General features: G+C 37.5%; 1 protein-coding gene across 4 annotated transcripts in view; it reads left to right on the plus strand.

The window, feature by feature from the left end:
- YME1L1 (YME1 like 1 ATPase) overlaps positions 1–12,805 on the plus strand; it is a 34,527-nt gene extending 21,722 nt beyond the window's left edge. For 3 of the 4 annotated variants that reach the window (XM_067562403.1, XM_067562405.1, XM_067562404.1), the window contains exons 12-19: positions 158–220; positions 824–936; positions 1,319–1,474; positions 2,963–3,114; positions 8,417–8,543; positions 8,652–8,725; positions 9,472–9,558; positions 10,901–12,805. In XM_067562403.1, coding sequence (XP_067418504.1) covers positions 158–220; positions 824–936; positions 1,319–1,474; positions 2,963–3,114; positions 8,417–8,543; positions 8,652–8,725; positions 9,472–9,558; positions 10,901–11,044 — 916 coding nt within the window. In that variant the 3' untranslated portion in view covers positions 11,045–12,805. Of the gene's footprint in view, positions 1–157; positions 221–823; positions 937–1,318; positions 1,475–2,962; positions 3,115–8,401; positions 8,544–8,651; positions 8,726–9,471; positions 9,559–10,900 lie in introns of those variants that run through there. The other variant, XR_010922385.1, reaches the window with a different exon arrangement.
- Positions 12,806–13,055: the final 250 nt, after the last annotated feature.

A 13,055-nucleotide genomic window follows, 5' to 3' on the forward strand; every position in this document is an offset into this window, starting at 1 on the left:
TTGACCGCAGCTGGCCCAGAGAAGAGCTGGAAGTAGTAAACTAGCTAAAAAGTGGGCAGTTCTTGTTTTTGGTTTTGGTTTTTTTTAAGTGAAATTTCATAAAGCTTAGGGATCTAACTTTATAAAATGATACCCTTTTTAATCTTTTTTTTTAAAGCTTTAAGCCTAATGAAGGAGTTATTATTATTGGTGCAACAAACTTCCCTGAAGCATTAGATAAGTAAGTATAAAGTTTACAAATCAGTTTCACAAATGTGTATTAAATGTCCAATTCTGTAGTGATTGGGGCTAAGTAACTAGATGCAACTGTGATAATCTTCAGATTTTACAAATGATGTTAAGGCTACTTTTTCTCTGGAAAGCTGCAGGAGCTGGCCAATTCTTAACATTTAAAGGGCCACTGATTTAGAGGACATGGGTAATATTACCATGTGTTCTAGTAAGAATTGTAAAAATGGGCACCCAGTCACCACTTTGCACAATCTGCCATGCTGCATTGACAGTTTTTGGTTAAGAATCACCCCTTATCTGCATATACATTTTTAGCAGTAATTCTGTATAACAAATATTCTACCTTTGATTGATAGATTAATAAAAATTGCTTTTTGCTAAAGTTAACCATCAACGAACACCTACATCAGCTTTGTCCACAATGTACAGATAGGTGGAGAGATGTATTGTGCATGTTCCTGGGATAAACAGTCTTTACAAAATGAGTGTGTTAAGAAAATTAAATGTGTTGCTGTAACAATCTTTCAGTAATGCTGAACTTCAAATGTTAAAGCACATCTTATTTACTAAGTTTCTCTTTCCTTCCTCTTAGTGCTTTAATACGTCCTGGCCGCTTTGACATGCAAGTTACAGTTCCAATGCCAGACGTGAGAGGTCGAACAGAAATTCTGAAATGGTACCTTAATAAAATAAAGTATGATCAATGTAAGTATAAATATTTAACTGCATGAGATGGCATCTTTCATCATCAAACTGTTGGTCTGTCTAGTCCAGTATTTTGTCAACAGTAGTGACCATAACAGATGCCTCAGATGAAGGTGCAAGAAACCCTGCAATAGGCAGCTATGGAACAACCTGCCCTAAGCAAAGCTTCCTTCTAATCCCAGTGGTTAGAGTTGTGTCTAAATCCTGAGCATGGAAGTTCATATCCCTTCTAAAGCTTATTAATTTTAATATTTACTGTTGTAACCAGGTATTCTCATTCATATAAATGTCAACCCCCTTTTCGATATTGTTAGATAAGCAGAAAAAAAATCTTTGCAAGGAACTAATAGGTGGTATCAATATGTATTGTTTTTTTACACAGGTATCAATCCAGAAATAATTGCACGAGGTACAGTAGGATTTTCTGGAGCAGAGCTAGAAAATCTTGTGAACCAAGCTGCGTTAAAGGCAGCTGTTGATGGGAAGGATATGGTAACCATGAAGGAACTGGAATTCTCAAAGGACAAAATTCTCATGGGTAGGCTTTTACATATGCAAGGCTAATAGTTTTTAAGATAGTTGTAGTGTTTTGTGTTTGAGTGGATTTATTGCATTTTGTTATCAGTTTTAACGACACCAGGGGTTCTCTCACTTTTTTTGCTGGGACCCCCTTTGAAAATATTTCAGGCTGTGACGACCCGTCCGCCCCAAAGTGATGACTCCCCATGCCATTCCATCCATACCAGCATGCATGGAGGCTGATAGCTTGCGACCCCTCCCCCCCATAATAATCTCACGATCCCCCAGAGGAGTCAAGAACCCCCAGATTCAGAACCCTGTTAGACTGATGTTTTTAGGTGAGTGCCTACCAACTGTCGTGGTGGGCACATTAGAAAGGCCTGAGATAGATGCTTTCAAATGCAAACCTAAATGATACTCTACTGTTCCTGAGACTATTACATTATTAATGTTATCTAGTCAGGTCAAAGCTTATAATAGTTGTCATGGCAGATTCAGATACTGACAGCAAATGCTCAGTATGGCAGTGTGCTACATTGGGAAATCTGTACTCTTGCCATAAAGACTAATGCCTTTTAGAGGCACTTAACTGAATCATAATATCCAACATCCTTGGGTGTTCAGAAGCTTGGAAGTTAGGAAGAAATTAACTTGCTTCCAATCTTCTGCAGTAATCTTTCACAAACTCAAATGGTATACAAAAATAAACAATGGAACTGTTTTTATGGAACTAATTTATTCAGCCAGACTATTCCAGTGATACCGTTAAGAGAATCTTTGGACTGAGGTAAAGCATGCTGTTGTGACATGACTGAGGCTTTGGGGGAGGACAAGAGTTAAGAGGCATGACCTATATATGTACAAGAGCCTTCTGATGTACACTCCAACTTTGGATAGGACCCATCTGGACCAGAGGGTTAGCAATATGTTAACCCCAATTTAGAACAGAGATTGTTTGTTTGAAATTCATTAATACTGCAAGCTTATTGTAGCATGGACTGTCTTAATTAGTGACCTACACAGTAATGAGCATACTGTCAGCACTTCAAAAATAAATGGGAAGCAGATGATCAATTAAAGGAGATAGGTTTCTTCCTTGTAAAGAAAGGAGGTGGATCATCAGAACTCTGGAGAAATATTTGGTTTGAGTCACATATGAGATTGATGCTTGAGGCATATGCCATTCTGAAAAATCTTTTGGTCTATTTATACTTGATAGACAGTGAAATTTTCAAAAGCACTTGGTATTAGCCTTGTATGACTCCCATTAAAGTCAAATTGAATTCAGTGGGAGCAGGTTAGGCCAATGCTGAGCCTTTTTGAAAATCTGTCCAAGTAACAAATCTAAGGACAATAGTTTGATTCTTATTTCATCCTAGTTCTCAAATGTCGTTCTTGTGTGTGTGTTTGTAAACATTTTGACAACGATAACTTGTTTGAATGATAATTAATTTCATGTGCTCGTTATGCAGCTTTATTAATCGCTTCCTTTTCATATGTTTTTAAGGACCTGAACGTAGAAGTGTAGAAATCGATGATAAAAACAAAACAATCACAGCATATCATGAATCTGGACATGCTATCATTGCATATTATACCAAAGATGCAATGCCAATCAACAAAGCTACAATCATGCCACGAGGACCAACACTTGGACATGTGAGGTTTTTTAAAAATTAGCCTAATATTTATACTAATTACCTTTTTGCACTGTCAAGGAATTTCCCAACAACATTGTGACATAAAAGGCATGTCATGATGTTGCAAAAGTATAGTAATAAATTAATGCACATATGATATAAAAATAAGCTTCTTAAAAAGAAAAATCTTCTGAATTGCTTTTTCCACTTCGGTGTTCCTTTTTCTTACAGCGGGGTTAGAGAGAGAGAGAGAAGACTTAGCTTCAAACCTGCTAGCTGTTCAAACAGGCAAGGAGGGAATCTAAAGTCTTGATGTGATTCTGAACTAGTATTAGTCCATTTCTCTTCCAGAACAGCCAGAAAATCCCAGAAAACTTAAAAACAGTGCTGTCTTTCATAGAAACTTCTTTGTATCAAGCCAGTGTTTCGCCAAAGATATTTTGTCTAAAATATGTTACTAACTTCAGTAACTTGCTCATTCTTCTTTTAGGACAGACCTTGCCCCTTCAGCATTTCTATCCTGCCCTTCGAAATCTGAGCTGAGTGATATTTGAACAGAATGGGAGGTGTTCCCCATTGTGTATATTTGTCTTTTAATATCCAACCAAACTAGTGTAACACATTGATCCAAAAGCATCTGGGCCAGTGTCCAAACTGGTACAGAACAAATTGGATACCCGTTGGTGTCTGCTATAGACCACCAAATTGGCGTAGGGAACAAGGTGACCCAGTGGCGTACCATGGGTCTCTGGTGCCCGGTGGCCAAGCCTGCATTTGTGCCCCCTCCTGCTTCATGCCCTCCTGCTCAGGGTAGGAGGGCTCTTGACACTGCCCCCCAGCTGCCCTGGTGGGGGGTATCTGTACCTGTGGGGGGGGTGGCGGCATGAGACCTGGGGAGGGTGCAAATGCAGGCTTGGCTCTGCTGCCCCCCTCTGCACTTACCCGCCTCTCCCGCTCTGGGGGGAGGGGACTGGGTTGGCCCTTCATGATGCGCAGGGAGGGGAGTGGGAGCAGCCGCCCCTCAGCCTCCTGCGCCCCCCGCCTGTTGTGAAGAGCTGGCCCAGCGTCCCGCACTTATCCGCCTCTCCAGCCCCACAGCCCGGTGCCAGCTCGGATGGGGTGGCCTCACCTCCCGACCTGATGCGTAGGGGTGGGGGGCGCTGGAGGGGCTGGTGTCCCCCCGTCCTCTGTGCGTTGTGAAGGGCTGGCATGGTGCCCACCCAGCAGGCCGGCACCCGGGAGCCTGGTGCCCCTCCTCTCCCTCTGTATGCCACTGAGATGACCACCTCTTTATGCACCTGTTTGCAACATGTAAGGAGAAAACATTTGAGACTGGGGGACTTCAGTTTGAGTGACATACACTGGAGGTCTCGTGCTGCCAGTCCTAAAACATCCTTGGAATTTCTAAACATTATAGATGACAATTTCCTAACTCAAAAAGTGTTGTAGCCAACACAGGTGAATTCTGTATTAGGACAAGTTCTAACAGATGGAGAAACTGACTACAGAACTAAAAATTAATGGTAGCTTAGGTACAAGTGATCATGACTGTGATCACATTTATCGTGTGCAAGCAGAATAAAGTCTAGACCAGTAATATTTATACTTGGTGATTTTATAGGGCTAATTTCACAAAGTTGAAAACAATTATGAGCCCAATCAGTTGGGAGGAAGAATGTGATTGGAAAAATGTGAACGATAATTGGGAATCATTTAAGGACACCTTACTAGATGCCCTGAAAGCCACAATCAAAGAAGGCTGCACTGGTTAAAAGTGTGACCTGGTTTAGAGGGGAAGTGAAAATAATAAATAATAATAAAATTTAAAAAATACCCAAGGAAGAGGAAGATGAGAGTAATGAATATAAATCAGAAGTTAGGAATTGTAGAAAATTGATAAGGGGCACAAGGAGAAATCTATGGCCAGCAGAGTTAAGGACAATAAGGAGTTGTTTAAATATATTAGAAACAGAAAGAATCATGATGATGATATTGGTCCATTACTAGATGGAAATGGTATTAGCTGCAATAATGCAGAAAAGGCAGACGTTCAATAAACATTTCTGTTCTGTATTTGGGGTTAATGCAGATGATGTAGTCTCATTTTATGGTGATAACATTCTTTCCATTTCACTAGTCTGGAAGATGTTAGACAGAAGTTAGACGCTTTTAAATCAGCAGGTTCAGATAACCTTGCATCCAAGAGTTTTAAAAGAGTTGGCCTGAGTCGGTTCTTGGACCATTTTTCAATAAGTCTTAGAACACTGGGAAGGTTTCTGAAGACTGAAAGAATGCTAGTGGTGTGACAATTTTAAAAAAGGGTAAGCAGTGTGAGCTGGGTAATTATGGGCTTGTGAGCTTGACATTGGTCGTGGGCAAAATAATGGAGTGGCTGATACAGGATTTGATTAATAAAGACTTAAGGGAGGGTAATGTAATTAATGCAGATCAGTGTGGATTTATGGAAAAGAAATCCTGTCAAACTAACTTGATATCTTCTTTGATGAAATTACAAATTTGGTTGATAATTGACTTGGTACCGCATGACATCTTGATTTAAAAAACTAGAGCAATATAAAATCAACATGGCACACATTAAATTGTTTAAAAACTGGCTAATTGATAGGTTGCAAAATGTCATTGTAAACAGGGAATAGTCATTGAGCGGGTGTGTTTCCATTCTTGGCCCTGGGCTGTTTAACATATTTTATCAGTGACCTGGAAGAAAACATAAAACGATTGCTGATAAAACTTGCAGATGACTTAATTTTGGAGGAATGGTAAGTAATGAAGTGAAGAGGTTAGGATTCAGAATGATCTAGATTGTTGGTAACCTGGGCATATGCAAACAATATGTGTTTTAATATTGCTAATGTATACATCTGGGAACAAAGAATGCAGGCCATATTTACAGGATGAGTTACTCTATACTGGGAAGCGGAAAATCTGAAAAAAAATGTTGGGTTTGTGGTGAATTATCAGCTGAACATGAGCTCCCCGTGTGATGCTCTGACCAAAAGAGCTAATGCAATCTTGGGATGCATAAATGGGTGGAATCTCGAGTAGAATTAGAGTATTCTTATCAACAAGTTAAAGTGGTATGGGTTGGATGAATGGACTATAAAATGGATAGAGAACTGGCTAGAGCATAGGGCGCAACGAGTAGTGATCAATAGCTCCATGTGTAGCTGGCAACCAGTCACAAGCGGAGTGCACCAGGGGTCGGTCCTGAGGCCGGTTTTGTTCAACATCTTCATTAATGATCTGGAAGATGGGGTAGATTGCACCCTCAGCCAGTTTGTGGATGACACTAAGCTGGGGGGAGTGGTAGATACCCTGGAAGGTAGGAATAGGATACAGAAGGACCTAAACAAACTAGAGGATTGGGCCAAAAGAAATCTAATGAGGTTCAACAAAGAAAAGTGCGGAGTCCTCCACTTAGGAAGGAAAAATCCCATGCACAGCTATAGACTGGGGACCGACGAGCTAAGCAGCAGTTCTGCAGAAAAGGACCTGGGGGTAACAGTGGATAAAAAGCTGGATATGAGTCAGCAGTGTGCCCTGGTTGTCAAGAAGGCTAATAGCATATTGGGCTGCATTAGGAGGAGCATTGCCAGCAGGTTACGGGAAGTGATTATTCCCCTCTATTCGGCATTGGTGAGGCCGCATTTAGAGTATTGTGTCCAGTTTTGGGACCTGCACTACAAAAAGGATGTGGACAAGTTGGAGATTGTACAGCGGAGGGCAACAAAAATGATTAGGGGGCTGGAGCAGAGGACTTATGAGGAGAGGCTAAGGAAACTGGGCTTATTTAGTCTGCAAAAAAGAAGAATGAGGGGGTATTTGATAGCAGCCTTTAACTAGCTGAAAGGGGGTTCCAGGGAGGATGGGGCTAGGCTGTTCTCCGTGGTGGCAGATGACAGAACAAGGAGAAATGGTCTCAAGTTGCAGTTGGGGAGATCTAGGAAAAAGTTTTTCACTAGGAGGCTGGTGAAGCACTGGAATGGGTTATCTAGGGAGGTGGTGGAATCTCCATCTTTAGAGGTTTTTAAGCTGAGGCTTGACAAAGCCCTGGCTGGGATGATATAGCTGAGGTTAGTCCTGCTTTGAGCAGGGGGTTGGACTAGATGACCTCCTGAGGTCCCTTCCAACTCTAATATTCTATGATTCTATGATTCTAGGTTATTTTACCTCTGTATTTGGCACAGATGCAACTACTGCTAGAATCTGTATCCAGTTCTGGTGCCCACAATTCAAGAAGGTTGTTGATAAATTGGAGAGGGTTCAGAGAATAGCCATGTGAATTAAAACATTAGAATACATGTCTTATGGTGATAGACTCAAAGAGTCTATTTAGCATAACAGAGAAGGTTAAGGGGTAACTTGATTACAGTTTATAAGTATCTACAGGGGAACAAATATTTAATAATGGGCTCTTCAGTCTAGCAGAGAATGGCGTAACAATCCAGCAGCTGAAAATTGAAGTTAGACAAATTCCATCTGGAAATAAGGCATATATTTCTAACAATGAAACTAATTAACTGTTGGAACAATTTACCAAGGGTCATGTTTGATTATCCATCACTGACAATTTTTAAATCAAGATTGGATATTTTAAAAAAGAGATGCTGTAGGAATGTGAGAATTATTTTGGAAGTTTTATGGCCTGTATTATACAGGAGGTCAGACTAGATGATCATAATGGTCTCTTCTGGCCTTGGAATCTATATCCTCCAGGCAAGTTGACCTTTGTTCAGCACAAATTCAGGAAATAGTGGGGATACTAGTCACTTTGCAGTTCGCTGATCTTGGTTCTCAGGTATGTCAGCCTATATATTGCTTAGGGCTTCTGGTTTTATGTTTTACCAATAAAACACCTCTGATTTAAAATAAATAATTTTTAAAATAAAAGAAATTGGCATTTATCCAATACACACTGGAAATGGTTACTTGTGTCTAAGGCCTTGTCTACAGAGAACGGTAATATGCTCTACAGGGGTGTGACTTCTAAAGTGCACTAATGTGTTGCTCATTAATTGGTCCATGGAGACCTTGTTGGTGTGCACTGAAGGTTACGTAGTGTGCTTTAAGATAGTGCAGATTGAAACAGTACTACATTAAAGCATACAAAGGAAAGTTACAAAGAGATTACTCATTACTGTATATACTAATGAGCCCTGAAAACCCTGATTTTTGGACATCTATATAAAACTCAAATTGCTAAAAAATAATCCTAAAAAATGAAAGGAATAAATCCCAAAAAACAGAAGCCCTAACATTGCTCTATTTTATTTTAATCTGACCAGTTCTACATTTTATAGGTGTCTTTGCTACCAGAAAATGACAGGTGGAGTGAAACTAGATCCCAGCTGCTTGCACAGATGGATGTTAGTATGGGAGGGAGAGTAGCAGAAGAACTCATATTTGGAAGTGATCACATCACAACAGGTCAGTTGAGATCTGTGGCTAAAGAATCTTCTGTCCATGGATATGAAGTTTATGTAACATTGCTTTAGTTGACTCTTAACTTAAATTTTGTTTTTAATATCTATCTAGGTGCTTCCAGTGACTTTGACAATGCTACTAAAATAGCAAAGCTGATGGTGACTAGATTTGGAATGAGTGAGAAGGTAAAATCATATTAATTTAATCGTGGAGTCATAGCAATTGCTTTGATTCTGCACCTTTTATGTGTACACGGCTATGAAAGATGAAGCTATATAGAGATCAAGAAATTCTGTTGACATAGTAACCGAATGAACTAGTGATTGGACTAATTTGAAATGCAAACTTTGTCTTTTGAACTTTATACAGTGGGTTTTCATGTTGAGTTCTGTACACTTGACAGATATCAACTTACAAGTTTGCATTAATTAAACAAATTTCTGCTAGGGGAGCATTGCTATTGCATGCTCACAAAAGATTTTTTGTAGCAAAAATAAATGTTTTAAAAAATAGGATATAATCTTAAGGATTCATTCCTTGGAAGCCAATCTCAGATAACATTTAGAAAGGGGATGGAGACAACTGAGAGTTTTGCTGGCTTTTAAAAAGATAGCAATATATAGGACAGTTTGAAAAATTTGGTTAAAAAGAATAAAAATTATTTCACAGCTAAAGTGTAATCTCAAAGGAAGCTGTGTTTTGACCTATTGGAACTATAATCCTACAGGGATGTTATAGCTTGTTTGGGCTTGTGACATCTTGCCACATTTATTAATATGGATATACGTATTTTCATATCTAGCAATGTTGTTTGCTTACCTAAATGGTAGGTAGCCTGGTGAGTGATGCATCTCTTATACAAAAATAGCAATAGCATCAGCGTTTTATTGAAATGGAACGTTTTTCTTGTCTTGCTATTTTCTTTCTTTAGCTTGGTGTCATGACATATGCAGATACAGGGAAACTCAGTCCTGAAACCCAGTCTGCAATTGAACAGGAAATAAGAACACTTTTAAGGGTAAGATTTGTTTCCTGAAAATACTTATCCCATTTAAGAGATGGGCTGAACAAAATTAACGAAAGACTTAATTATATTGGTTTCTTTGGAATGTACAGTATAATGTGGATGGAAGTATTCCTAAAAGTGCAGCTGTGTCATATTGAATCCCTTTGAGGAGTTGTTAGTAGTTCTGCATTTGATTTATATTTAAGCAATGTGGCATAGGTGGGGTTGGTTTTATTATCCAATCTCCTGATGGATTCCATGTTAACCCATACCTCTGTCTTTAGAGTGATGCTGTGCTTTAATTGCGCAACTTCCAATGAATTAATGTGGGAGTTTAACTAAATACCTTCCCGTTACCTATTTTGAAATTTTTGTGTTACTTTCACACTATTTTATAAATTTCACTCAAGTAATTGAATGTAATTTTGTCATTCTGAAACTTCCAGATCAGAGTTCCAGTTTAGGGTATTTATTACCATTTTTTTTCAAACGTTTACTTCCTTGTTAGCATTTTGAGGAAGGGTTGGTGGTTAAATTATATTGTATGTAAATGGTTATTCTAATTCTTAACAGTGCTGATATATTTGAGATTCAGATTTATGTTTAAATTAAAATGGTATATTGGGATTTTCAGATTACATATATTTATAGTATTGTGATAGTGTTGCTATATTTTTCTAATCTTCTATTTTCAATGGCTGATAATTTAGAAAAAAATTGAGTAATTAAAAAATTGTCTAAAAGTGAATTGTTTGAAAGATTGATAAAAGGTACTTTTTAACTTTTATTTTTTTTAAACTTGAGATGGTCTGCTGTTTGAGGCCTACGCACATTTTGAATGCTACAGTGCAATATTCAAAGTTGTGTAATATGAATATTTTTAAAATTAAGCCCTTTTATTATGTTCTGATAACTCATAGGGCTTGATTTTTAAAACTTGACATATACGGTAGTTATCTTTGAAGAATCTTATATTTATTTCTCAGTCATTTGGTTTCCAACTTTACTAAAAAAAATTTAAATAACACAAAACAGTTCTTCACGATTGCTTCCTCTACCCACACATAGATCCTGATCCTGCAAAAACTTAAACATGGGTATAAAGTTACATACGTGAGGAGAGCCATTGAAGTCTGTGGGACTCTAATCATAAACATAAAATGCTGCAAATGCTGAAGTCTTTTGCAAGATCAAAGCTGTACTTAAGAGTGAACTAAAAGGACATATCTCATGGGTGCTGTGCACTCTTTCCTAGCTGTGTATCTTGAACCTAATGAGGAAAACAATTTACTTGTATCATTTTCTTAGGTTTTCTGTTCTTAATTTTTAAAAAATGTTCATCTTTTTATATTAGGACTCATATGAACGAGCAAAGAACATCCTGAAGACCCATGCAAAAGAACACAAGAATTTAGCAGAAGCTTTATTGACTTATGAGACTTTGGATGCCAAAGAAATCCAGATAGTTCTAGAGGGGAAAAAACTAGAAGTGAGATAACAACTTTGTTTATTGAGTTTAACTGGTAATTTGAAGAATGTACATCTAGCAATGCAGTAGTCTCCGAATGCAGCATAGCTTTTTTTTCTTCCTGATGTGTGCATAGTATTAATGACATTTCTTAGTGTTCTGCATTGTCTTGTGAGCTTTTGTTACAATTATCTAATTTTTGTCTTTTGTTCAGAATGAGACACAAGGAATAAAATAAGTTCTCACAGGGGAAAAAAAATCCGAAATATAAAATCTCAGGGTTGAATTTACCTTGTTTGGTGACCTTAGTCAAATGTTGAAATTGGGAGGGGGGGAAATGTGAATGCACTAGTGTGGTCAAGCATATTTTCCTTGGTTATGCTGCTACGTGTGGATTTGAAGTGATGCCATCTTAATATGTACAGTATAAAGTTTTGTAGCCAGTGAGCCCTTAAATGCTAAAGAATTTACATGTGTAAGATAGCATCTATAGTCCGTTACAGAACAGTCATGATTTTATGTTTACTAATAAAATAGTTTTAAAAAACCACTGTTCTGGCTCCAGAAATACAACGAAACATAGCTATTAAATGAGTGGATACACAGTGCATCCCCATTACAGGGAATTATGGAAGCCCCAAAGCAGATGAACTGTTAATTGTGCTTTCATTGCTCTTAAAAGATAAAACGTAAACAACATTTATATGAAAATTTTCAGTACTCTATTTGGACAGTGATGGGATCCACCTATTAAAAACCCTTTTGACCATGCTATAAAACACAGTGTTCATCCTGACAAAACTGTGCCAGGGATGGAAAACACTGTGCTGTCACACTTGGTGTGTTGCTGACAAGGTTATCTCACAAACTTTATAAATACGATATATGGGTGTGATTTGATAGCCATACTTTTATACGGGTGGACATACTATGAATTGGTTTTGACTAATATTGTTTGTGGGCTTTTTGATAAACCTGTAAAAGATTTCTTCCAAGAGGAGACAAGTAGTACTCACCAAAAAAAAAAAAAAAAAAGATACTTCAGAAGATTTCAAGTGGCTTGTTGTTTTAAATAACATTCCCTGTTACTTGTTCTATAAATGAGTCCTTTTTGCTTGAAATTCTACAACTTCTAATCCATATAAATGCTCATGGATGTTCTAGAGCCACAAAAAGTATAAAACTGTTAACAACCAGGTTACAATCGAGCAAAAGTTATTGCTTGCAGCATTATACATGCATTTGCTGCTGTCAGGTCCAAGGAACAATTTTTAGGAAAACTGGCACTTGCTGATTATAAGTATCTCTGTATAATTACAAAAAATATTAAACACTATACACTTTTCTGTCCTAAAAAGAAGGCTTTTATTAGAGTATTAACATTTAAGGTTAAATAGTTTGACTGTGCCAATAAATATGGAAAACATTGAAATAAGTTGGTAATTAACTAAAATTAAAACTAGCATTAACACGGGATTTTGTTGTAAGTATAACATTGGGCTAGATCAATTTTTTATTAGTAGAGAATGCATTTTCCTTTCGTTTCAAAACCAGTGCTGCAATATCACTTTTTTTCCTATTTGCTATGTTGTTTTCATTCAGTCAGCTTAGTACTATGACATCCTTAGTTCAGTATGGAAGAACCTAAAGATATTTGCTCTTAAACAATATACCAAGCTGCTAGGCTGACTGGTTACAGATGTATATGTATTTTAGAAATATGCATTCAGAAACACAAATATGAAATGCTTGGCATCTGTTTTTGGGATAATAAAGGTTCATTTTATTATGCACTTTGCTTTATTTCATTTTTCTTTCACTGTATGTTTCTATAAAATGTAATACTAGTTTCCCTCTTATGTAAATTGAGGTGTATAAAACATACTTAAATTTCTAAATAAATTCAACCATTATGGCAAATTTGTACTTTCTTCAGTTAGACCACTAGGAAGCTTTTTCCTGAGATACTTAAATTCTATTTCCTTAAATTGTTACTTTTAGTAATTAGTTGACTTACTATGGGAACAATTCTTTTTTTGTC

The sequence above is a fragment of the Emydura macquarii genome, unplaced genomic scaffold (genome assembly GCF_026122565.2).
Source record: "Emydura macquarii macquarii isolate MOO-44397 ecotype Brisbane River unplaced genomic scaffold, CSIRO-AGI_Emac_v2 contig_2422, whole genome shotgun sequence".
Taxonomy (NCBI): domain Eukaryota; kingdom Metazoa; phylum Chordata; order Testudines; family Chelidae; genus Emydura; species Emydura macquarii.